The sequence below is a fragment of the Notechis scutatus genome, chromosome 1, assembly GCF_049901735.1.
Source record: "Notechis scutatus isolate UNSWTSFEM ecotype Mainland chromosome 1, rNotScu1.2, whole genome shotgun sequence".
NCBI classification, from domain to species: domain Eukaryota; kingdom Metazoa; phylum Chordata; class Lepidosauria; order Squamata; family Elapidae; genus Notechis; species Notechis scutatus.
This window is the reverse complement of record NC_142009.1, coordinates 74,816,898-74,840,832: the sequence shown is the minus strand read 5'-3', so window position 1 is coordinate 74,840,832 and position 23,935 is coordinate 74,816,898. Positions and strand designations below refer to the sequence as shown.

Sequence of the window (23,935 nt, the reverse complement as noted above, 5' to 3'; positions counted from 1 at the left end):
GACTGACAGCTAAAATTGCCCAAATGGTTTTCGTTTTCATTCTGCCAGACAGGCAGTTTATTGGATCCCACTTAAGTGTAAAATAATGAGTCATTTTCTGGTTATTTCCAGTTACCTCCCCCGTCCCTAACATTTCCCTGCAAATGCTGGATTCACTTAAGGTTTTTTTTTAATCAATTCAATATTAATTCATTGGTTGTGACAGGAGTTGACCAACTGGTTTATTGTCTCAGCCTATATGCAGGACTGAGAGAGTGTGACTGGCCCAAAGTCACCCAACTGGCTTTTAAGCTTAAAGTGGGACTAGAATGCAGTCTCCTGGATTCCGGCCTAGTGCTTTAACTATTAGACCAAACCACTAGACCACTTATCATTTTATTCATACATAATTGTCTATAGTTGATGCTTGGGTATGTATGTGTGTGATGGCCTAGTGGGCTTGTTGACCAAAAGGTTAGCAGTTTGAGATCCGAGAACTGTGGGATAGGGTGAGTTCCTTGCCTTGCCCCAGCTCCTGCCCACCTAGCAGTTCAAAAGCTTGCAAATGCAACAGAGGTGGTATTCAGCAGGTTCTGACCATTTCTGGAGAACTGGTAGCGGAAATTTTGAGTAGTTTGGAGAACTAGCAAATACCACCTCTGACTGGAGATTTTACAGCATCCTTCCCCTGCCACGCCCACCAAGCCACGCCCACAGAACCGGTAGTAAAAAAAATTGAATCCCACCACTGAAATGCAGGTAGATAAATAGGTACCACTTTGGTGGGAAAATGAAAGCATTGTGTGTGCCTCAGCACATAGTCATGCTGACCATTGAAGTGTCTGGGCAATGCTGACTCCAGTGGCTAGGAAATGGAGATGAACACTGCCCCCTAGAGTTGAACATGATTGGACGGGGAAACCTTTACCTTTTTAGCTGAAGCTTGCTTTCCAATTGAAAACATTTGCTGAAATAATAAACAGCTGAATGACCCAAGCCCAGATTAAAAATGATTGGTGTCAGTGGCTAATGAATGTCTATTAAACCAACCAAGAACCTTCTAATCATGCTGATTGGCAGTTATTATCCAATTCCTCTAGAGCAGTGGTTGCCAACCAGTGGGCCGGGGACCACTGGTGGTCCGTGAGGTGGTCTGCAGAAAATTTTACCCCACAGCACCCCCCAAAGCAATTAATTCAGGCTGCGCGGGAATACAAGGCTGTGCTGCCCACATGGCCTGTGGGAACACAAGTCTTGCATCGCTTGCATTGCGAACAACACAAGTTAGTGAGGGGAGGGGGAAAGGGCGGGGGGAACTTGCCCCACTCACCCCACATGCCTGGTGTGGCCAATGGGTTGCTTCTTTCCGCTTCTGCTTTTGGCTGCACGCAAGAAAAGCAGCAAAAGTATTTCTTTCTCTCCCCCAAACTCCGCCAGAAATGAGTCTTTGGGACCCTGCAAGGCATCCTTCTCCAAGAGGCTGTGCCGGCACAAGTCTCACAGATTCATTTCTGGCAGAGTTTGGGGGAGAGAAAGAAAGACTTCTACTGCTTCTGCTGCTTTCCTTGCATGAAGCCAAAGTCTCTCTCTCTCTGTCCCTCTGAGAATGGAGCTGGAGACGATATCCTGTGATCCCAAATAAAGAATGATCGATCGGTAGGAAAATAGGGTGGGGAATTTTCCTGCAGACTTTTTTGGGGATTTCCCCAGGATCTCTGGTTAGTGGAATTTAAAATTATGAGTTTGGTGATCCCTGAGATCCAAAAGGTTGGCAACCCCTGCTCTAGAGGACACAATACAAGGCAAAAATGGCTTAAATTGTAATCCTAGCCATGTTTACTAAGAAGGAAATTCCTCTAGCTTCTTCTGAATAAATATATTTGTGAGATGGTGGAACTAAACTCTGCAAAATAATGGCATGTAATATTTCATATATAACTTTTTATTAGAACTTTTTTAAAAAGTAAAAAATTAGTGCAAAGTAATATAAGATAAGGAAGACAAAACACAAAGATGCACTAAGTTTTTTTGATGGGAGAAAAGATATATACAATTTGGGTGACTGGAAACCTCTTATGCACTTTTTGCATTAAAAAAAATGAACTTGTGATTTATGGCTTTGATGATTATAGAAAGAGTATCACAATGTAATTTAGAGACAGAGGTTAAAATATAATTGTACTTATAACTGCTGTGAAGAATATTGGGGAAAATTTCTTTTTTCTTTTCTATTTTCTTTAGTTTTTTTCTTTTCTTGCACTTTCGGCTTTTACTTTGCTTGCTTTCTTTTTCTTTTCTCTTTCTTACTTTACAAAAGTATATAAGATTTCAGATTACCTTTAAGGAGAGAATACTACTTCACACACACACGTTCCCTTCCGAAAGACTTTCATAAAATAGAAGCTACCACGTGAACCTGTAAAAAACTGCTCAAGAAAAGGATGGAATCATTTTATACTAATCTTCTGGTTGGGGGAGGGGGGGTCATCCTTGCTGCTTTCCCCCCAAAACAGAGTTGCTATGATGACTTCACATATACAAGAGTAAAATAAAAGTATTACATAAAATAATTGTAATCACATAAAAGGCTGGGCAGTGTTCCAAGTGCAGTCTTAACATAAACCAGGCATGCCCAGCCCGTGACCTCTGGCTGCATTCAGTCCTGGACAACTAATAATGCAGCCCCGTGTTTTAATAAACAAATATTAAAAAGGGAAGTTTGCTATTTATATACATAAATATATATATATATATATTATATGTGGCCCAAGACAATTCCTCTTCACTCAGTGCAGCCCCAGCAAGCCAAAAGGTTGAACATCCATGACACAAATATTCCAAGTATTGACAGAAAGCCTCCTTATAAACTTTCAGTGGCACAGCTTGAAAAACTGCAGAAAGTATAGAAAAGTCTTTTGGGAGTTCCCTGCCTTCCATATACCTGTGTGCCCAGCTCCTGCTTAATTCTGTGACCTTCAATACCTATCAGCGACGTAATGTTTGATGGAAGGGATGTCTGTCTTTACTGCATCTATCGGATTATTGGCCATCTACCAATTGCATTACTGTCCTTATTTACCTCAATCCTACTCAAGCTAGAAAGTGGGCAGGTTTCATCTTAAATACACAAAAAGCTGACTGAGGATCCAAAGGTTAAAAAAAAAACAAACCACAAAAACATGGAAGAATACCAGGTCACCAAGGAAGAGACCATAAAGATAGTTCAGAATGGTAAAGATGTTGTCCGGAAAGCCACATAGATACTGATCACATTATTCCCTTTCAAGGTAAACGGTGTTATGCAAAGCGCAGGAAAGAGGCATGAAGTAGTAGGCCATACCATCCCCCAAAATCATGAGGAAAAGAAATAGCTTTTTTTAAAAAAAAGGTACGGTGGGTGGGGGGAGAGAGATTGTTTAAAATAAATAAATGCTTAGCAGCCAACAGCAATGCATGCAATTCACTCTGGGCAAGTAGCAGAGATCTTATTTATTCAAATGAGGACTAGGAGTTCAATTCAAGTCCAGTGGGAAAAGCCCTGCATTTTGATATAGTGTCCCCTTGAGCATCTCATTACATGTTGGGAGGTCTGCACAATACTTGAATTCTGAATATGTCCTGAATACGGTTCAGTATCCCAATATGTAAATAACTTAAATGGTTACAATTTATTTTATTTGGAATTTTGCCTCTTCGTTTTTCTCCTTTTTCTTAAATAAGTTCCTCTTCTATATCAAGAGACTTAGCCCAATTGTTTCTAAAAGAAAGTCTTCATCAAATCTTTATCACATGCGGGTCTACATAGTTTATAGCATGGACCTTCATGTGTGTGTAAGTCCTGTGTTTCTGGGTATGAGGCCAGAGCAATCAGAAACTAATCATTCTGGCCTTTAAAAAAAAAAAAACTAGACAGAAAGAATCCATCAGCTGCAGAAGCATTAAAATGCACAGAGATTAGGCACTAGCCAGGATTCAGTGACATAAATTTTACATATCCACTGTCTGTAACTTTCAAAGTTTTGTTTATCGAAGTATTTAGTTATCAATTACATTTAATCACCTTTCTCTATCCTATTCTGTCTGGACAGTAACAGATTGAAGGTTTTGTCTTCTTAAAATTGACTTGATAAATTATCATTGCATTATAGCTATCTCTGTTACAGTAACATCGTACTGCTTCTAATATATAAAAATGATTGCTATCATGATGCCCTCTGTGTTGCAAGCTAGATTTAAATTGTTTCCACAATTTTTTGGCACATTTTACTTATTCGGCTACTTTAGAGAGAGAAGACTGCCACCTGCTGCCCAAATCCATCTATTGCCTATATTTGATTCAGCCACTGCCAATGACCGTGTTCATACATGCTAATCCATAGTTAAGAGAATAATTGTTTACTAAATGGCTTGAACTGTAACCTGTAATGCTGGTTGGATTTGCAAAACATTCTAAGCCAGAGATTAGCCAATGTTTTATCCCAGCATGATGCAGCCAATGTCTTAAACCACAGGTGACTGATTGAACAGACTGGGGATTTCCCAACAACTACTTTGGAAAGTCTAAGATGCTGGGAGAAAAGTCAGACTAGCTCAGTACATGCCACGACTCCTCACAGCTGATACTCAAGGGTGTCTGGCTAAGCATAGTTATCAGAGGTTGCTAGTTGTTGCGGCCTTACAATTCCTAGGAACTCTAATCAAGAAAGGATTGCTAGGAGTTTAATTCAGCAGCATCTGATGTGAGGCAGGCTACCTAGTTTTCTTGCATGTAGCTATTGATAATTTATTTTATTATTAATCAATATAACTATGTAGATCAATAAGTAATCTCTACTGAGCAACTGTGGAGGTCTAAGTATTCTAGATACGTGTTCTTTTAAAACAAAGATAGGTTACTTGAAGCCTTCTCTGACCATGATTGCTAAAAATTGGCAACAAGGTTTTCCGCCATTATGAGGGAAACTTAACATGCATAGAGAATATTGATTGGCCTCCAAACATTTCCACAAAATCCAGGAAAACCTGCAAAATATCTTGATGCAATTTATTATGATCTCCATGGTAACGCTAAATGTGGTCATATGCAACCAAAGGTTACTTATTCTTAAATTAACATGCTAAAAAAATTAAAATAAGCACTGCTCCCTATCTCCTGTTTTTTTTTTAAATTTGCAAATATCAAACTTTAATTACAGCAAGGTAAAATGCCTTAATTTTGATCATTTCATAATATTGCTACCATAATACACTGTTCAAAAAAATAAAGGGAACACAAAAATAAGACATCCTAGATCTGAATGAATGAAATATTCTTATTAAATACTTTGTTTATTACATAGTTGAATGTGCTGACAACAAAATCACACAAAAATTATCAATGGAAATCAAATTTAGCAACCCATGGAGGTCTGGATTTGGAGTTACACTCAAATTTAAAGTGGAAAAAAACAGTACAGGCTGATCCAACTTTGATGTAATGTCCTTAAAACAAGTCAAAATGAGGCTCAGTAGTGTGTGTGGCCTCCATGTGCCTGTATGACCTCCCTACAATGCCTGGGCATGCTCCTGATGAGGTGGTGGATGGTCTCCTGAGGGATCTCCTCCCACACTTGGACTAAAGCATCCCTCAACTCCTGGACAGTCTGTGGTTCAACGTGGTGTTGGTGGATGGAGCGAGACATGATGTCCGAGATGTGCTCAATTGGATTCAGGTCTGGGGAACGGGCGGGCCAGTCCATAGCATCAATGCCTTCGTCTTGCAGGAACTGCTGACACACTCCAGCCACATGAGGTCTAGCATTGTCGTGCATTAGGAGGAACCCAGGGCCAACCGCACCAGCATATGGTCTCTTGGTATCTAATGGCAGTCAGGCTACCTCTGGCGAGCACATGGAGGGCAGTGCAGCCCCCTAAAGAAATGCCACCCCACACCATTACTGACCCACTGCTAAACTGGTCATGTTGGAGGATATTGCAGGCAGCAGAACGTTCTCCATGGCGTCTCCAGACCCTGTCACGTGTGTCACATGTGCTCAGTGTGAATCTGCTTTCATCTGTGAAGAGCACAGGGCACCAGTGGTGAATTTGCCAATCTTGGTGTTCTCTGGCAAATGCCAAACATCCTGCATGGTGTTGGGCTGTAAGCACAACCCCCACCTGTGGACATCGGGCCCTCATACCACCCTCATGGAGTCTGTTTCTGACTGTTTGAGCAGCAACATGCACATTTGTGGCCCGTTGGAGGTCATTTTGCAGGGCTCTGGCAGTGCTTCTCCTGTCCCTCCTTGCACAAAGGCGGAGGTAGCAGTCCTGATGCTGGGTTGTTGCCCTCCTACGGCCTCCTCCACATCTCCTGATGTACTGGCCTGTCTCCTGGTAGCGCCTCCATGCTCTGGACACTATGCTGACAGACACAGCAAACCTTCTTGCCACAGCTCGCATTGATGTGCCATCCTGGATGAGCTGCACTACCTGAGCCACTTGTGTGGGTTGTAGACTCCGTCTCATGCTACCACTAGAGTGAAAGCACCGCCAGCATTCAAAAGTGACCAAAACATCAGCCAGAAAGCATAGGAACTGAGAAGTGGTCTGTGGTCACCACCTGCAGAACCACTCCTTTATTGGGGATGTCTTGCTAACTGCCTATGCTTTCCACCTATTGTCTATTCCATTTGCACAACAGCATGTGAAATTGATTGTCAATCAGTGTTGCTACCTAAGTGGACAGTTTGATTTCACAGAAGTGTGATTGACTTGGAGTTACATTGTGTTGTTTAAGTGTTCCCTTTATTTTTTTGAGCAGTGTACATAATGGTTTATCCAGTACTGTAACTATTATACAACTACAGGAATAATTAAAAACTAATCAACCACAAAAGTTATCAGATTACACATTGAAGTTTGCCATGAAGCAAATATCCTGACTTGAAATCTGTAGAAAAAGTACACTAATATGGTGGTTTTGTGCCAGCATTTCTGAATAGGATTGTATATTAGCCAACATATCCACACATTTCCCAAGGTACACTATCCTGAGCCAGATTAGAAGCAGATGATGAAACAAACAAGAACGAAACCTCCATATTATCAGAGATACCAATATGTTAGTAACAACAAAAGTGTTTTTTGTATGTTGAATATGAAAATAAAGGTTAGAGAAGAAACTATGTTTTGAAAATCAGTCTCTGAAGTAAAGTGATATTCAAATGTTTCCTTGGTTACTGACTGACCAAATACATGTCTAAAAAAAGATAAGAGCAATTATTAAAGAGATTCAAAACTATTAGAATTAAAGCTATGTCCTACAGCAAAATACTGCATATGATAAATCTGTGTCATTTTCCAGTTGTCTCCCTAAGCAGTTATGCTGATCAAATAAATAGGTAACTGGTGGACATGCAGTATAAATAATTGAACAGAGCTAATTTCATTCATCTGGAGCTTATATAGCACTATTCCTATAAGCAGTTAATGTGTCATTTCAGGCTTCAGTGCAAAACATAGATACAGTTAATAGAGCCTGACAAGCCTTATATATGCCAAGAGAAGTTTCTCAAGTGAACTTGGGTCAATCTGTCTCAGCCCAGCTTGCTTAACAGGGTTGTTACTGTGGGGGAAAATAGAAGAGGCGCCAAGTATGCCAACTTGTTGTATTAAATACAGGTGAAACTTGAAAAATTAGAATATCGTGCAAAAGTTCATTTATTTCAGTAAAAGGTGAACCTAATATGAGATAGACTCATTACATGCAAAGCAAAATAGTTCAAGCCATGATTTGTCATAATTGAGATTATGGCTTACAGCTCATGAAAACCCCAAATCCACAATCTCAGAAAATTAGAATATTGTGAAAAGATTCAATATTCTAGGCTCAAAGTGTCCCACTCTAATCAGCTAATTAAGCCATAACACCTGCAAAGGGTTCCTGAGCCTTTAAAGGGTCTCTCAGTCTGGTTCAGTAGGAATCACAATCATGGGAAAGACTGCTGACCTGACAGTTGTGCAGAAAACCATCATTGACACCCTCCGTAAGGAGGGAAAGCCTCAAAAGGTAATTGCAAACGAAGTTGGATGTTCCCAAAGTGCTGTATCAAAGCACATTAATAGAAAGTTATGTGGAAGGGAAAAGTGTGGAAGAAAAAGGTGCACAAGCAGCAGGGATGACCGCAGTCTGGAGAGGATTGTCAGGAAAAGGCCATTCAAAAGTGTTGGGGACTTTCACAAGGAGTGGACTGAGGCTGGAGTCAGTGCATCAAGAGTCACCACACACAGATGGATCCTGGACATGGGCTTCAAATGCCGTATTCCTCTTGTCAAGCCACTCCTGAACAACAAACGTCAGAAGTGTCTTATCTGGGCTAAAGAAAAACAGAATTGGTCTGTTGCTCAGTGGTCCAAAGTCCTCTTTTCTGACGAGAGCAACTTTTCCATCTCATTTGGAAACCAAGGACCCAGAGTCTGGAGGAAGAATGGAGAGACACATACTGCAAAATGCTTGAAGTCTAGTGTGAAGTTTCCACAGTCTGTGTTGATTTGGGGAGCCATGTCATCTGCTGGTGTTGATCCACTATGCTTCATTAAGTCCAGGGTAAATGCAGCCGTCTACCAGGAGATTTTGGAGCACTTCATGCTTCCTTCCGTAGATGAGCTTTATGGGGATGCTGACTTCATTTTCCAGCAGGACTTGGCACCTGCCCACACTGCCAAAAGCACCAAAACCTGGTTCAATGACCATGGGATTACTGTGCTTGATTGGCCAGCAAACTCATCTGACCTGAACCCCATAGAGAATCTATGGGGCATTGCCAAGAGAAAGATGAGAGACATGAGACCGAACAATGCAGAAGAGCTGAAGGCTGCTATTGAAGCATCCTGGTCTTCCATAACACCACAGGCTGATAGCTTCCATGCCATGCCGCATTGAGGCAGTAATTGCTACAAAAGGGGCCCAAACCAAGTACTGAGTACATATACATGCTTATACTTTTCAGAGGTCCAATATTGTTCTATGTACAATCCTTGTTTTATTGATTGCATGTAATATTCTAATTTTCTGAGATTGTGGATTTGGGGTTTTCATGAGCTGTAAGCCATAATCATCTCAATTATGACACATCATGGCTTGAACTATCTTGCTTTGCATGTAATGAGTCTATCTCATATATTAGTTTCACCTTTTAAGTCGCATTACTGAAATAAATGAACTTTTGCACGATATTCTAATTTTTTGAGTTTCACCTGTATAACCTGAACATTGGGCAGTGTTTCCCTTCATTAAGTCGGCATGGATTCTTATGGCATGACATAAATTCCTAAATTTCAGCTATTTAGTATTGTTTAGATACCCAGAATCTGCCCTATAAACTTCCCTCAAATTAAATTGTAGCTTCTTTGGTCTGCTGAGGCTGCTATAAGCACAGTCCTGAGAAACAACGTCTTCTATCTGTATAAGAGGCATGAAACTGGTATGACCCTCAGCATTGTGGCCTTTTTTGTTGTAGCAAACAAAGTGTCCTTTGAAATACAGGCTTAAATACATCCAGCGCATATTAGATTGGTTATGCTCAAAACATTTTTATACCCACATTCCTCTGGAGAAAGATACAGATATTCTGTTTTTCCATGACCATCAGCTAGAACAGAACATGTATGACAGTCCCACATTCACAGTTTGACTCAAACTTTACTGAAATACGAGATAAGAATAACTTTCCCCCTCACCTCTTTTTTTCTGCAGTATTTGTTTAAATGGCAAAGTCAATTCACCCAATCTCCATTACACAATTTTAAAGGCCACAACATAGTAGTAGCAAGTCTTTAATATTTTCAACGTAGCATTTCATGTTACATTCTACTGAACATGTTTTTTTGTAACAAATTGGAGCACTTCCCTGGAGTTATTAATTCTGGCTTAGTATTCATTAGATAATTATACTACACCAGTATATTTTTGACAGGGATTCCTTCAATAGGCATTTATTTTGTACAGCGTATTTATTCTTTAGAGAGAGAGAAACAAATTAACGCTCTACCCATATTAATAATCACTGTGGCCAAAACTATGGAAAGAGCTACTACAGTTTTACACCTTGAATATTGCCTGGGTAAATTTTCATTTTACTTTTTTAACTCAGGTAAACTTCCAATTTCTTCTTGCAGTGCCCTTAAATATTCCACCCTTCACTACTTATGTTGTGATTTTTCATATCATGGAATTTTCAGGGAATCAGATTTATTAACATTGTAAAATTGTTCATTTCTTTCTAGTTTTCACTGCTCAGTGGATCATTGATGACCACATAAAGACATAATGAACTGAATATATTATGTATCTTCTCTCAAATTAACATCACTGTTTGTAATTGAAAGGATATATGTAGATGGGTACATGAAAACTAGATCAAACACAACTTGTTCTGTAGTTAGTTCTAGCATTTTCCATTCCGAACTGAGAAGAGTTTCATTTTTTAAAGTAGATTTGGCTTTACTGAAATCAGGAAGCTGTACAAAAACTGCAGCAAAATTCCCAGATAGTGGCAGGCGTACCTTTTTGACACAACTATATTATTTGAAATTATTCATGTTTCACTTGCTGAAAATCAAAAAGAAGCAAATTTTATACTTAAAGTAGCATTTATTATTGCCAAAAATGTGTGCAATAGAAATGCTACCATTAAGAGTACTGACCCCATGCTGAATGACAGTTTTCAAATAATTTTTAAGCTGGATTGAACTGAACTATTGATGGCAGCTTTTTGTGCTCTTTCCTCATTATCTTAGAGGGATTCGTGCAGGACTGCTTTGTTTCCTACACAATTTCTTCTACTTTAGAAACAAAGGGAAATTGTCTGATACTAAAGATGTGTAAAATGTTTCACGCATGATATAGCCATCTTTAGGAGGCCAATGCCCACACTGAGGCATGTTTTGGCATGATGGATTGTGAATAGCAAACAACAGTTGTTTCGTTTCAGGTAGAAATGATCGGGGGTGGGGTGGGGGAGAGGATGGGACATGACAGGTACCCTGGCACCTGAAGGGAAGGCAAAAGGCAAACCAGTGTTACGTGCCATTCTGGAATGTCAACAATGTCAAAGGAGAGGAAGGTTCTAGGAAAATGGGAGCAAGGGCCACTGGTATATGACCCACTAGAACACTCCTTAAAGGGAAAGCACTGGGGGAAAGGGTGGCACAGATCTCCTCTCTTTCCCTTCCTCTCTTTGGCTTTTCCCGGTATGATGATATGGCCTACTGAGAAGCATTGAGGGAGAGGAAGGGAAAGAGGAGTAATACATGCCATTTAACCCTACTTGGCCCACTTGGATTTTGTTCCATCTGAAACCCAGAATAACCAAAGCATTCTGGGTTTTGGGTTCTGCTAAACTGTGGCTGATATGGAACAGGACATCGGGAATACAGCAGATGGTTTAAAACATTCTTCCTATTTCGTGTACACCCCTACCTAATATGGAGAAATCAATAGATACATCTCATAATTTACATTCCTAAAAAGGTCAATTTTTTTTCCTGTAGCACCTAATTACATATGTTTAAATAACATTATTTATTAACAAACAGATGTCATGTTTTGAAATCTAAAATCACTTTCATAACTTCAAAAAAAGATGTTACTTGAGTTTTTTTAAACTACAGTATTTGCTTTCTTTTCCTTTTTTACTTGCTGCCTCTTGTATTTGCAGAACATAATTAACTGAGAGTTTTGCCGTATTTGATAATCATCAGTTTATGTATGTAGACACATACATATCTTTACGTATGTATGTACACAAGTATATACAATCTGTGTATGAAAACTACTGAGGCATTACATTTCACACCACTGAGGTAGTACTTTCAGGATTAATACGCATTAGTCGTGAAACATTCCTCAGATCCTGCAACTGCTTAGCAGGCTTTCCAACACCTTCCTCAAATCTTTTTTCCACAACAGGAAGGACAGTTTCATAAAGGAAAGATGCATTTTGCCTGATGAATGCTTTCTTCTCAGGATCCTGTTCACACCGTAAACTGTAATCAACATGTTGGATGGCCACAAGGATTATCTCCATCAGACTTTCTAGCAGGACCATATGCAGCTCAGGGAAATACAACTTGAGAGCGTCCTCCAAGAAAGCCATGGTCTGTTTTGTGAAAGCCACAACAGTGTAGCTAAGATTCACCCAGCAGTCATCTCCAGTGTACTGATCAAAATTGGTCACACCACAGCTCCTCATTTCCTCTCTAAGCTTTCCTAAGGCTTCAGGGGTCATCAGGTTCATTCTCCTCCACATCTCTTCAGAGTTGCGATGTTTTGTGGCCTCAATTATAATGTCTTTGTAGCTCTGCAGAGCCTCTTTGATATCCTTTACTAGTAGGGCATGAATAATGAAGGTCAAATCCAGACCAATATCGCCAAGTTGCTTACAATGTTCCTTTGCCACCTTCAACAACAAATGACATTAATTAAATCTAAAGATGTTGCACAATGCAGAAATGGTAAAATAATCTTCCTATTGAAAACATTAGAGAACACTGAAACATAGCTTTAAACCAATCTCTGCATAGTATTTCAGGATCAGTAATAGATAATTGTCTAATCCAGGGATGCTAACAGCCACATTTCTTGGAAGACTTTGTTGCCAAAAGTCAATGAGGGATGTTAATATCTATTACATATATAATAGGCAGAAAGATGAAGGGAATGATTGGAAGGAAAGTTACTAATACCAAATATAATTTGAATTCAGAAAGCAGTTCTCTTCTTCCAGATTTCAAATACCTCAAAGTTTGCATAAAGCTCAAAAGAGGCTTTGTGACATTCAATAAATATGATTAGACATTGCCTGACTCCACTTCAAGATGCATTATTTCTTACAAAGTTAACCTGTGACAGGAAGAATGGAATCTATGAACAGTTTAAGGCTTTTATTGTCCCACCTAATGTTAAAAACAATACAGATCAAATCCACGTAACACTGTTTTTGTTAAAATTTAAGTAAAAATAACAAGTTTGCAGTAACCATATTAATTTAAAACATATAACTGAAACTTATTTCATACATTTAAAAGAATTGTATTCTCCAGTAATTTAAATATCCCTAATGTTAATGCTAATGCTAATATGAAATAAAACTGGATAAAAGACAAGTTTCATTTCTATTACTCCCATCATTCAGGTTAACAGAAAAGAGTAGTCTATTCCATTTCAGTCTTTTCAGAGATAAAAGATAATTAAAAACTAACCGCAGATGGTATGAGCGTGTATCTTGTTTTGGACACTAAAAAAGCAACATTAGATTATACAGAGGCTCATCCTTTGTTCTATAAAGCAAAATGTGCTTTTTCAGGTAAGACAGGATCTGTGGTTAAGATCTATAGCCGCACTGAAGAGGCAGCGCATATGACTAACCTGTATTTTTCAACTACTAAGAGGGTGAGTCTGTTTACCACTAGCAGAACTGGAAATGAAAATGTTGCTGCCTTCCAGACCTTTTACCAATTGGTCATAGGCATTTTGTTTTGTGTAACAAACAAGATGGCTGTATGTGCATTTCTGCTCTCCCGTGTTATGCCTATGTGTATATCTGCATTAGGAGGCCCCAGCAGAAACTCCATGCCGTTGTTGTGACAAGATGGGAGAAGGATTTAGAGCTGAGCAGCCACCCCATTCCAAAACACTGCCCAAATACCTCCCCCACAGGGATGCAATGGCAGACTTTTTTTAGGTTTTTACTCCATTCTCTCTTTACTTACCTTTACACATTCAGCCGCAGTAGATAAACTCTCCTTACTATCAAACACCTGTTTGCTAAATGCATCTACAAACATCCGCATGGTAGATCGGGCCCAGACCACAAAAGCCGAGTAACACCCACTGTTTCCAGCAAAGTCTGTCTCAAACTCTCTTGCGGTCTCTAACAGGCTGGTGAAGAAGACGTGACAAAGTTTGTGAATGTACAGCAAGGTGGCACCCTCAATGCGCAACTGACGGATGGCTGTGTGAACAGCAGCTTCCCTATTTTTCAAGAAAAGTTCACATGCCTTCGTTGACTGGCCCAAGCGAATGAGCTGAGAAACAGCTCTCCGGGTAGCTCTGGGTCCTCCTCGGAGAGACCTATCTGGAGACAATTCAAACACAAGGACCTCAGTGAGCTGTCGGACCCTTTCATCCACCTTAGCTCGCAACTCTCTAACCACCTGGGTCACAGGTTTGTCACTCAGATATTCCTTCAGCTTATCTAACAAATCAACTGCCCCTTCAAAGTCTCTCTGAGCAATGCAGACATCCAAGTCTTCTGGCAGTTCCTGAATCCATTCTAAAGACAGATCCACCGTTTCTTCTTCCGGCGTTGCCTTGTCTTCCTCCGCCGCCTCCTCTTCCTCCTCGTCTACGTCAAACGGATTAGTAGCCTCAGCAGGCATCGGGAGAGCCCGCGTTGGGACCTCCTGCTCCAGCCTCCGTTTCTCACTGAGAGCTCGGTTTCTTTTGGCCTCCTCCAGCACTTCCAACCACTCTTTCTTGATCTTGGCATTCTCGGCTTGGAAGATGCGACTCTCGGGGAACATCAGCAACTTGAACATATCCTTCATGGGGGGGTTGTCCTTGACATTAACCACAGCCAGCCCATCGAGCGGGTAGAGGGCATCGTAACGGTACATGCCCCGCCGGTTGGGCAGCCAGGCGGCCACCAGCAGGCAGTCGTTCATAAGGAAAGCGTGGACTTTCTGGATCTGCCCCATGTGGTCAGCATCGTACTCCACCAGGTCCCCGTTGTACACCAGGTACTTGCCAGGGCCCTCCAGCAGGTCCCGACAGCCCTCCACTTTCTCCAGGAGGGTGGTGAGAGTTCGCTGTCGGCCTTCCTCGTTGGCCAAGGCGTCCTTGTTGGCCGAGAGAGGCAGGAAAGGGTTCGTGTGAGGGTCGGTGGCGCCAGCTGCAGCTCGCCGGGCTCCCACGACAGCCGGGTCTTCTCGCTCGCCGACATTGGCCTGCAGCAACAGGGCCTGGGTGACGGTTTCCATGATGCCTTTCTGCTCGGTGAGGATGTGGCTGAGCTGGTACATCTCGCTCTCCAGGTAGCTGATCTCGCGGGCCGTCTCGATGAACTGCCGGTAGTTCTGGTAGACGTTGCGCTTGAGGCTCTGCGCCGTCTCCTCGCTCAGCGCCTGAATGCGCTGCCGGTGCTCTTGCAGGTCCCGGTCCCCATCCGACTGCTGGGACAGTAGCTTCACGTACTCTTCCGCCGCGTAACTCCCGGACTCCAGTTGCCGTCGCAGACGGCTAGCGCCACCGACTGCGGCCACCTCCCCCAGAGACACCGCCATGTCTGAGCCGGAGCAGCGGGAGACACAAACGAAAGAGCGGAAACGAAAGAGCGTCTGCGCCGGAGAAAGAGCCGCTCCCGACGAGCTTCAGGCGAGAAGAGCCTGCGGGGAAACGTAAAACGTCACGGAACGGCGACAAGTCGCTCTCCGTTCCGCGCATGAGCACAAATGTATCTTGTAGAGCAGGCTTTACCTCCGGGTGTTTGGAGAGGTGCGCAAGCGCTTTGCAGCGTCGAAGAATGGGGCTTAGCGCATGCGCCAGGTTCTTGCGAAGCCGCTTCCGGCCGGTGAACGGTGGCTGAGGGTAGTTTGGTGTTTCGCTTCTTGGAGGAACGATGGACGAGGACCTTTTGCTGGCCCTGCAGTTGCAGGAGGAGTGGGAAGCGGAGGACAAGGAGGTGCGGCTTCAGTCGATCTCCTCGGATCCTCCGCGGCCATTCTCGCTGATGGACGATGCCTGGGAGTTGCTGGACCCCAACCCCGACGTGCGAGGCCTCTTTCTGCAGTTCAACGAGACCCTCTTCTGGGGGCGCCTGGCGGCGGTGGAAGTAAAATGGAGCCCGCGCATGACCCTGTACGCCGAAGGAAGAGCCAGGGAGGGAGGGAGGAGACAGGCGTCCAGGGTTGATGGGACTACCGCTCCTAGAGTTCCCTGCTGCTTGCAGTCCTTGGAATGGTAGTGCGGAGAATATCGGGAGGAAAGGCTGCTCTGCGGGGCTCAGGTGTCAAGAAAGGTGCCTTTAGAGCTGCTCCCATTGTCCCACCCGCTTTTTTTACCTGACGACCAAGCACGGCAGGCATAATCAGACACATATACTGGTCAAGATCAATGTAAAATTTTTGTTCTTGAATCTGGGGATTTTGAGCTACCACAAACCAGTAGGATGAGGTAAAACTGTGAACTATGCTAATTCAGATTGAGATTAAATACTCTTCTATTTCTCCTTGAACAATTGTCCTCTTGCTACCATAGAAAACTAGTAGATCACAATGGATAACATTCTGCTTTGGTAGATTTTTGCTCTTGGGAAACAAAAATGGACAGCTTCTGCTTTGCCTTCTAGGTGCGCTGGAGTTTGCTGCTATGAAGGTCACGGTGGAATGTGCTCCATCCGACTAAGTGAACCACTTTTAAAATTACGGCCAAGGAAGGATCTCGTGGAGGTATTGCAAGATGGAATTCTTTCTACAAATTTCTTGCAGCCTAACGTGGTTGAATGCATATATAAACTGAGGAATATATTTTGTCAGTAACAAATCAGATCTTGAAATATGCTTAATATAAGAATAATAGTAAGAGATCTAAATGTGGCAGGTAATCATATGAATAGCCAGGTCTTTTATATGAATAGAGCACTTTGATTGATGCCTTAGTGCTCTGTGGTTGCAGAAGTTCAGTACTATATATATGTAATGAAGTACTTTTTCCTAGGAAGTAGGAAAACTCATTTGCTTTAAAGACAATGTTTTAATTCCACAAAGATAGAAGAAACAATGAGTTCTGTATTATAAAAATACCAGGGAGCTCCAATGTAGCTGTATGTACCTTATTTCTGATCTATAATATTTTACTTGGGATAAGAAATGTCATATATTCAAAATATATGGTTTACTTCTCAGACTTTTTCTTTCTCATTATAGCATAATAGTTATTTTGGCCAAGGGCTTCTCTTAGTTATTGGATTCCAAACAAGGAGATATGAAATTCTATTATTATGAGGCCAGAGATTTTCTGGTCCATGGCCAGTTAGCCAAGACATCTGTCTTGGTTTTCATGAGATCTGTTCTTTCTTCCATGATTGTTTTGGTGAGAGAGAAGCAAACTAATGTTCTTAAGTTCTTTAGCTTAGGTCATTAATGGGTCAAAAAAAGTTCAATAGATCTATTTGCTTGGTAACTACAGACAGTTTTACATAACTGTGGAATAAATGCAAAATACCAACAGTTTTACGAATTCTCATTGTAAGTCAAGTTCATTTGTATAAACCTGAATTGTAAGCACCACATTTCAAAATTCAGTTCATATTTTTCTTACCATAGGGAACATAAACTGAAATTGATGAATTTCTTTCCAAAATATGGATATGCAATTGTCTTTGTTAGAAAATGGATACTTAAGTAATCTTATCAATTTCAGACTCTCCTACATGAAATGATTCATGCCCTGTTGTTTGTTACTAATAATGACAAGGATCGTGAGTCCCACGGTCCAGAGTTCTGCAAACATATGCACCGGATAAATCGCTTAACAGGAGCCAATATTACGGTAAAGGCTTTTTGTGATATATAGACTCATTTTCATTCTTCAAGCACAGAATAAAAGACTGCATGATGAGATGGCAAGCCAGTTCACGACAGGATGGTATACTCTAGCAGAGTTGATATTTTCAGCCAATCCTCATAGTTCTATTCTTAGCACATGTAGTTTTATCTTTTGGGTTGCGGGCAACTCATCAAAGTGAAAACATTAAGCTATAATGATCAGAAAATATGCTCTGAGTTACTACAGATTAATCTGAGTGTATCTAAAAAAAATAATTGAAAAAATGAGTGAAAATGGAACTGTAGAGAAAAAAAAGCATGAAAGCTTATATAAAAAGTGTTAGAAGATCAATAAATCTCTCAGAGTGAATGGAAAAATATTTCACATATTTGTTGGGTATAATAGCAATATGTGTAAATATAAAAAGTCTGGATATAATAGTAACATGCTGAATTGAAACAAATACTATAAATTACATAAAATGAAATTTTACACTTGATTAATGCCCAAGGGAAAAAAGGTGAAAGTTTAAAAAAATGGTAACATAACATAAATAGGTGGAGTAATTGGAAAAAATATCTGAATGTAGCTTGGTTAATTGTTTGTCTATGTGAGTTGTTTCAAACAAGCGTGAAAACTGATTCTGCCTAACAATGGGAAGAATATGATTATTAATCCATATACAAAAGTTAGTTGTTGGTTGGTCATATGAAGGTAGTACCGATATATTTTTCTTGTATGAGAACTTGAATGATGTGTTACTCTTGACGAATCTATCTTTTCTTTTATGTATACTGAGAGCATTTGCACCAAGACAGATTTCTTATGTGTCCAATCACACTTGGCCAATAAAGAATTCTATCTATCAATGTTAAACAGACTGTATGTGGCAGCAAGGGGTTGGAGCTGAAAATCAAAGATAAAGACATCTTTGTTGGACAGGTGAAATAACTGAAATAATGGCTAGTTATATTGTATATAAATGCTGAAAAACTAGAGCAAGAATGTGTATGTTCATAAATGTCTGTAGAAACACATGTATTCTATAAAAAGGAATGAATGTTGAAGAAGTGAAAAATAGCTGTATTCAACAGTGTGCTTTTGTCCATGTTAGCCATGTGAAAGTAAGGAGTTGGGTATACAGGAAAAACAAAAAAAAGTAGTGAGAGTGGGAAAATTAGCCTTCTGGACAATAGATTAAGGTCAGGAATGAATGGGTGATTAATTTATATGGACCAACATTGCATCAGTAGTATAAAAGTATATTGAAATAGTTTCCTTATGTTAAAAAAATGCATGTAATTGGTTTGGGAAACAAATATATGAAGGAAGAGTGAGTACACATAGAGAAAGTGGAACATTGGATGGAGTGGTCAGACCCTCATATACCTTTAATTTGTTTGATTTACTGTTTCTCACTCCTTTTCTGCACTCTGAATATCTGAATTACTGCTTACCCTGAAAGGGAATATAGTAGCATGATAGATGTATATGTATTTATATAAAATGAAAGTTGTATTGTACACTTTTCCCTCTTTGGATTAATTTCAGATCTATCATGAATTTCATGATGAGGTGGATTTCTATCGTCAGCACTGGTGGCGGTGTAATGGGCCATGTCGAAATAGGAAGCCTTATTATGGCTATGTAAAACGTGTAATGAATAGGGCGCCATCTGCCAATGACTATTGGTGGGCAGAGCACCAAAAGAGCTGTGGGGGAACATATACCAAGGTCAGAGAGCCCGACAACAGCTCCAAGAAATGCAAGAAGAAGAACGATGATCAAGCAAAAATCCTAGATGATGGTTCACGTATGTACCTTTTGTTATTTACCAGCTAACTAAATTCTGTAAATCTAAACGAAAAGAGTAATTAGAAAGCTACTTAATTTTTTCTCAATACTGCTGATTCATATTTTCAAGTAAATAGAATTGTGTTCAGTATAAAAGCAAAAAGCACTGAATATTGATTTTCTAGATGAGGGTGATTTGAGATTAATTTGAATTAGTGATGCGGATCCTAAAAGCAGTTGGAACAGAATGAAGTTTTCCATAAGAGACTTTCTCAATTCCTCAACTCCAACTAGTAAAATGGTTTACCATCCCAGAATCCCAGAATTAAGGCTTTTGTGTGCATGCATGCCTTAAAGTCAATCTTGATCCCTGGAACTGCCTGGACAAATCCTTGTAGTTTTCTTGGCATTATTTTCAGAAATGCTTTGCCATTGTTTTCTTCTTAGATCTGAGAGAGAACTAGGCCTAAAGTCACCCAGCTGGCTTCATGCCTAAGGTGGGATTCATGGTTTTTAGTCTTGTGTTTTAACCACTATGTAAGACTGCTTCAGGGGTGGGCTGCTTGGGGTTTGCAGGGGTTCGGGAGATCCCCTAGCTAAGATTTTGCACAGTTTCGAGAATCCCCAAATCCCCTGGCTGGCCCTGCCCACCACTCCCCTCCCAGGAGTCTCCACGTGGCCTGTTTTGGATGCAGGTAAGTGCAGGGCTCCCACAGAGACTCGGGGAAGGCGAAAAACAGGCCTCCTGGAAGTTCGGGAAGGCCGGAAACAAGCCCATTTCTGGCTTCCAGAGAGCCTCCGGAGCCCGGGAAGGGCAAAAATGCCCTCCCCCTGGCCATGGTGCTGGAGGCTGACTAGGCCATGGCCATGCCCACCCAGCAACCGGGCAGAGAACCGGTTGCTAAAATGTTTTAAGCCCAGCCCTGGAATGCTTCTCTAAAATAAAAATAGAAAAAAACATCCATGTAAATTAAAATTTAGCTGCTTGTGCTCATATTCCATATTGCAGAATTCTCACTCTACAAATGCAATTTTATGACTGATACATCAAAATATTCTGGAAACATTTCAAGCTTTCTCTCCGTCCCTCCCTTCCAATAAATCCACTAGGTTCATTTTGCAATGGGCGTTCGTCAGTACATGTACATATATTGAGTAAAAAGCATTTGTAATAGCTGATGTTTAGTTCACTAAAAGAACTTCTGGTGTAATTTCAGGAAAAGCTCGTGGGAGCAGCATACAGAGCATAATACCTTTTAGTGGGAAAGGATATATCCTTGGAGGAAAAAGAAGTGAATCATCATTAGAGGGAGCTGTAAGTCCAAGCATTAAGAGCAGACAACTGCTCCAGTCACAGTATCATTCATCTGCTGATTCATCTAGGTCAAATCCTAAAAATGAAATCAAATTTGAGCAAAATGTTTCCTGCACAACTGTTTCCTCTCTGTTTTCTCAAAACAGTCCTGAAAACAGCTCTGCTTCTAGTATCACATTTCCTAGATTTTCAGTTGCTAACCGTAAGGTTTATACTAATGTTAATGGCTCACCAGTTAAAAATATTTCTTTGGGTGGAAAAAGGTCAGAATCAAATTCTACAAAGACTCTAAGAGATATACTTCACAAAGGGACTCCAGAAAACACAATTTCTAAATCAGCTACATTGACTCCAAGATCCCAGTCACCACCTCAGAGAAACAGCAACACCCAGACTGGTGGCCCAGCAAAACGAGCCAGAATGGAAGATTCAGTTACGTTTGTCAACTATTTTTTAAAGAAAGGAGGACTCAAGGAGACTAGTTCTGCTGTGAATAGTGCAGCCGAACCGGCAATCTCAGAAACATCCACTAGTGACCAAAATAGAAACGTATGTTGCCCTGTCTGTCAATCTGAAGTTTTGGAAACCAAAATCAATGAACACTTAGACCTCTGCCTCTCAAAAAACTTTTAATGTGATTTTAATCTAAAGCTGCTTTGCTCAAGATTTCTGTATCTCTATGCATTTATGCACTTTCTCTGTTTTATGGAGAAAAGTTTATATTAGATTTAGTTTTTTGTACCCTGAGTTTGAAAGCTTTTTCTCAGTACCTAGATGCTAATAACATAGTTAACACTGAATGCAACATAGCCTTGAAAAAAGTGTCTCTAAGAGACTGTCTCATCAGTTCTACAATGATTTATCTGATATTTAACAAAAGGATATGTCTAAGGTAAGAAAAATCATTTGCTATTGTTACATTTATTGTTTGGTTAGATGTTTAAATGCTAAATTGGAGAATATACTTTGAATATATGCATTTATTGTATAAGATAAGGGTCCCCAACCTGTGGTCTGCGGCCCGCAGCCTAATCGCCACTGGGCCACGTGAGGGGCCAGCCAGTGCATGTACAAATGGCCCCACTCACACAAGCCTAGTTGTGTGAGCACCCAGTTTTGCGAGCCTTGTGGGCGCTCATGGCTCCTCTTGTGTGAGCCTCATCGTAGGCTCTTGTGCCCATCACACGAGCATCAGTGCCCACAGCCCCACTTGAGCGAGCGTCACCACAAACATCACCGGTGCTATGCACACACGCACATGTGCTTGCCCCTCCCACAAAACCATTCCCTTTATCCCCTCCCCCTGCTCTGGGCCACCAATCTGAAAAGGTTGGGGAACTCTGGTTTAAGAGATAGACATGAGATTGTTATTCCCTGAACTTGAAAGCTGATGTCATATAGTAAAGAATACTGGCTACTTTTCTGTTTACACCTAAAGAGATGGCTCACCAAGTGTTTGCTTTAAAATTATGTCTGTTTTTTATCACCCAATTTATAGATTTTGGCTGGATTAACAAAGTTTTCTATTATGCTCAGAAGAGTTAGACTGATTATATCTTGTCCTATGCAATTTTTGATCAGGTAGATGTTTTTCTAAACCATAAACACATTGGGAAGGCTGTTATGCTACCATTTTATGTATAAAGTGCCTATTAGAGTGATGTATGCCTACTATTTGTTAATAACTTTTGAAATTTATTTCCTCTGAGATGGAAATATATTCTTGCACACAACACAGTTGATTGTCGGCCATTTGTACAATTAAAAAGCTTTTGTTGCTGTTGTTTATATGTACACCTTTCTCTATGACACAACCAGTCTCAAAAAAATTATTCAAAATGCACAAAGCAATCTTGAGAAGAGAATGCATTGAAATAATAGGCAATATAAATTACTTCTATTGTGGTTATGCTTCATATTTATACATGATGATGTTGACAGATTTACGTTTGATTGGGAAATGTGACTTTGATGCCATCAAGATCAACTTTAGATGTAAGATGCAAGAAGCTTGTACACAATCATATTCATCTTCAGAATTGGATGATGGAATGAGGAAGGAACTAGATAAAAGGAAATTTGGAGAATCAAGAGAACCAATTGTCCAAGATGCATAGAAATAATGTAAAACCATAAGATCAACTAAAATATACACCACAGTTGTTCAAAAGGTACATCAAATCAGTGTAGTGAAAGACTATAAAAGACATTTCCATTCAAAAATAAAAATATGGAAGACAATCAGAAAATCTGCCAAAACAAATTTGACAATTGTGTTCACACATCATGGATTATGCTCTATTAAATAAGCTACATTTTAGCTGCATTCAGATATATCAAAGCTACCATAGGTACAAAGAAACAAATCTTTAAAGCAGGGGTGTTAAACTGAAGGCCCGGGGACCAGTTCCAGAAACAGCAAAGGACTGGCCACGGTGCTTCTGCCAGCGAAAACAGGCTCCCGAGCTCCATTTTCACTGGCAGAGGGTTGCAGGAGGCCATTGGAAGCCCGTTTTCATTGGCAGAGTGCTTGGGCAACCACAGGTGCCCTCGACACAAGTGACATCGAACTGGCCACTCCCACCTTGGCCATGCCCACCCCAGCCCCGAGGTCAAATACAACCCTGATGCAGCCTTCAATAAAATTGAGTTTGACACTCCTGCTTTAGGGCATTAACAGCAGACCTATTGTAAAATGCAAACAGTACAGGGTTGCCCCCAAAACTGATTGGATTGTGGCAACAGATCAAGGAGCAAAAAAGTGTTAAAAGATTCACCAGGTGGAGAAAAAAAAGGGGTGACTTAAAACTTCACATTAGAATATAGAGTTAATAGAATATGAAGCATCTTTTAAAAGAAGAAACTGAAGATAAATCTGAAGTAAACCATGGTTCTAATCACAAGCATCCATGAAGGGCCAAAGGGCTGGTCATGTGCCATGATATGATACAAAGTCTACAACTTACATGCTTGCATTAGACTGTAATACAAATATGTAAGGATGGGGTTTGCATCAGGACATGTGAGGCAAACAATTGTTCTATTGTAATCTGTGCTGTAGATTACATTCTATGCCTTTTGGATAATACAGTTTGAACTTAATTTAGATTGAATTTATCTAATTTATTCATTTTTATTGTAACCAACTGTGTAGACGTAGTTATGAAGAATCTCGAGATCTACACCAGGGGTGTCAAACTCACAACAACACGTGACATGACTTATCAAGTTTTTCCTTCGCTAAAACGGGTGGGTATGGC

At 40.6% G+C, this 23,935-nt stretch overlaps 2 protein-coding genes across 2 annotated transcripts; one reads left to right on the top strand and one right to left on the bottom strand.

The window, feature by feature from the left end:
- Positions 1-9,782: 9,782 nt before the first annotated feature.
- On the bottom strand, positions 9,783-15,865 carry EXOC8 (exocyst complex component 8). The gene is made up of 2 exons (XM_026669452.2): positions 13,732-15,865; positions 9,783-12,419 (listed from the first exon to the last, which is right to left on the bottom strand). Exons 1-2 carry the CDS (start codon positions 15,301-15,303, stop codon positions 11,811-11,813), a joined length of 2,181 nt encoding a protein of 726 aa, XP_026525237.1. The 5' UTR covers positions 15,304-15,865; the 3' UTR covers positions 9,783-11,810.
- Positions 15,639-22,904, top strand: SPRTN (SprT-like N-terminal domain). The gene is made up of 5 exons (XM_026669453.2): positions 15,639-15,877; positions 16,368-16,467; positions 17,441-17,569; positions 19,118-19,379; positions 20,578-22,904. The coding sequence occupies exons 1-5, from the start codon at positions 15,639-15,641 to the stop codon at positions 21,306-21,308; spliced, it is 1,461 nt and encodes a 486-aa protein (XP_026525238.2). The 3' UTR covers positions 21,309-22,904.
- The last annotated feature ends 1,031 nt before the right edge of the window (positions 22,905-23,935 follow it).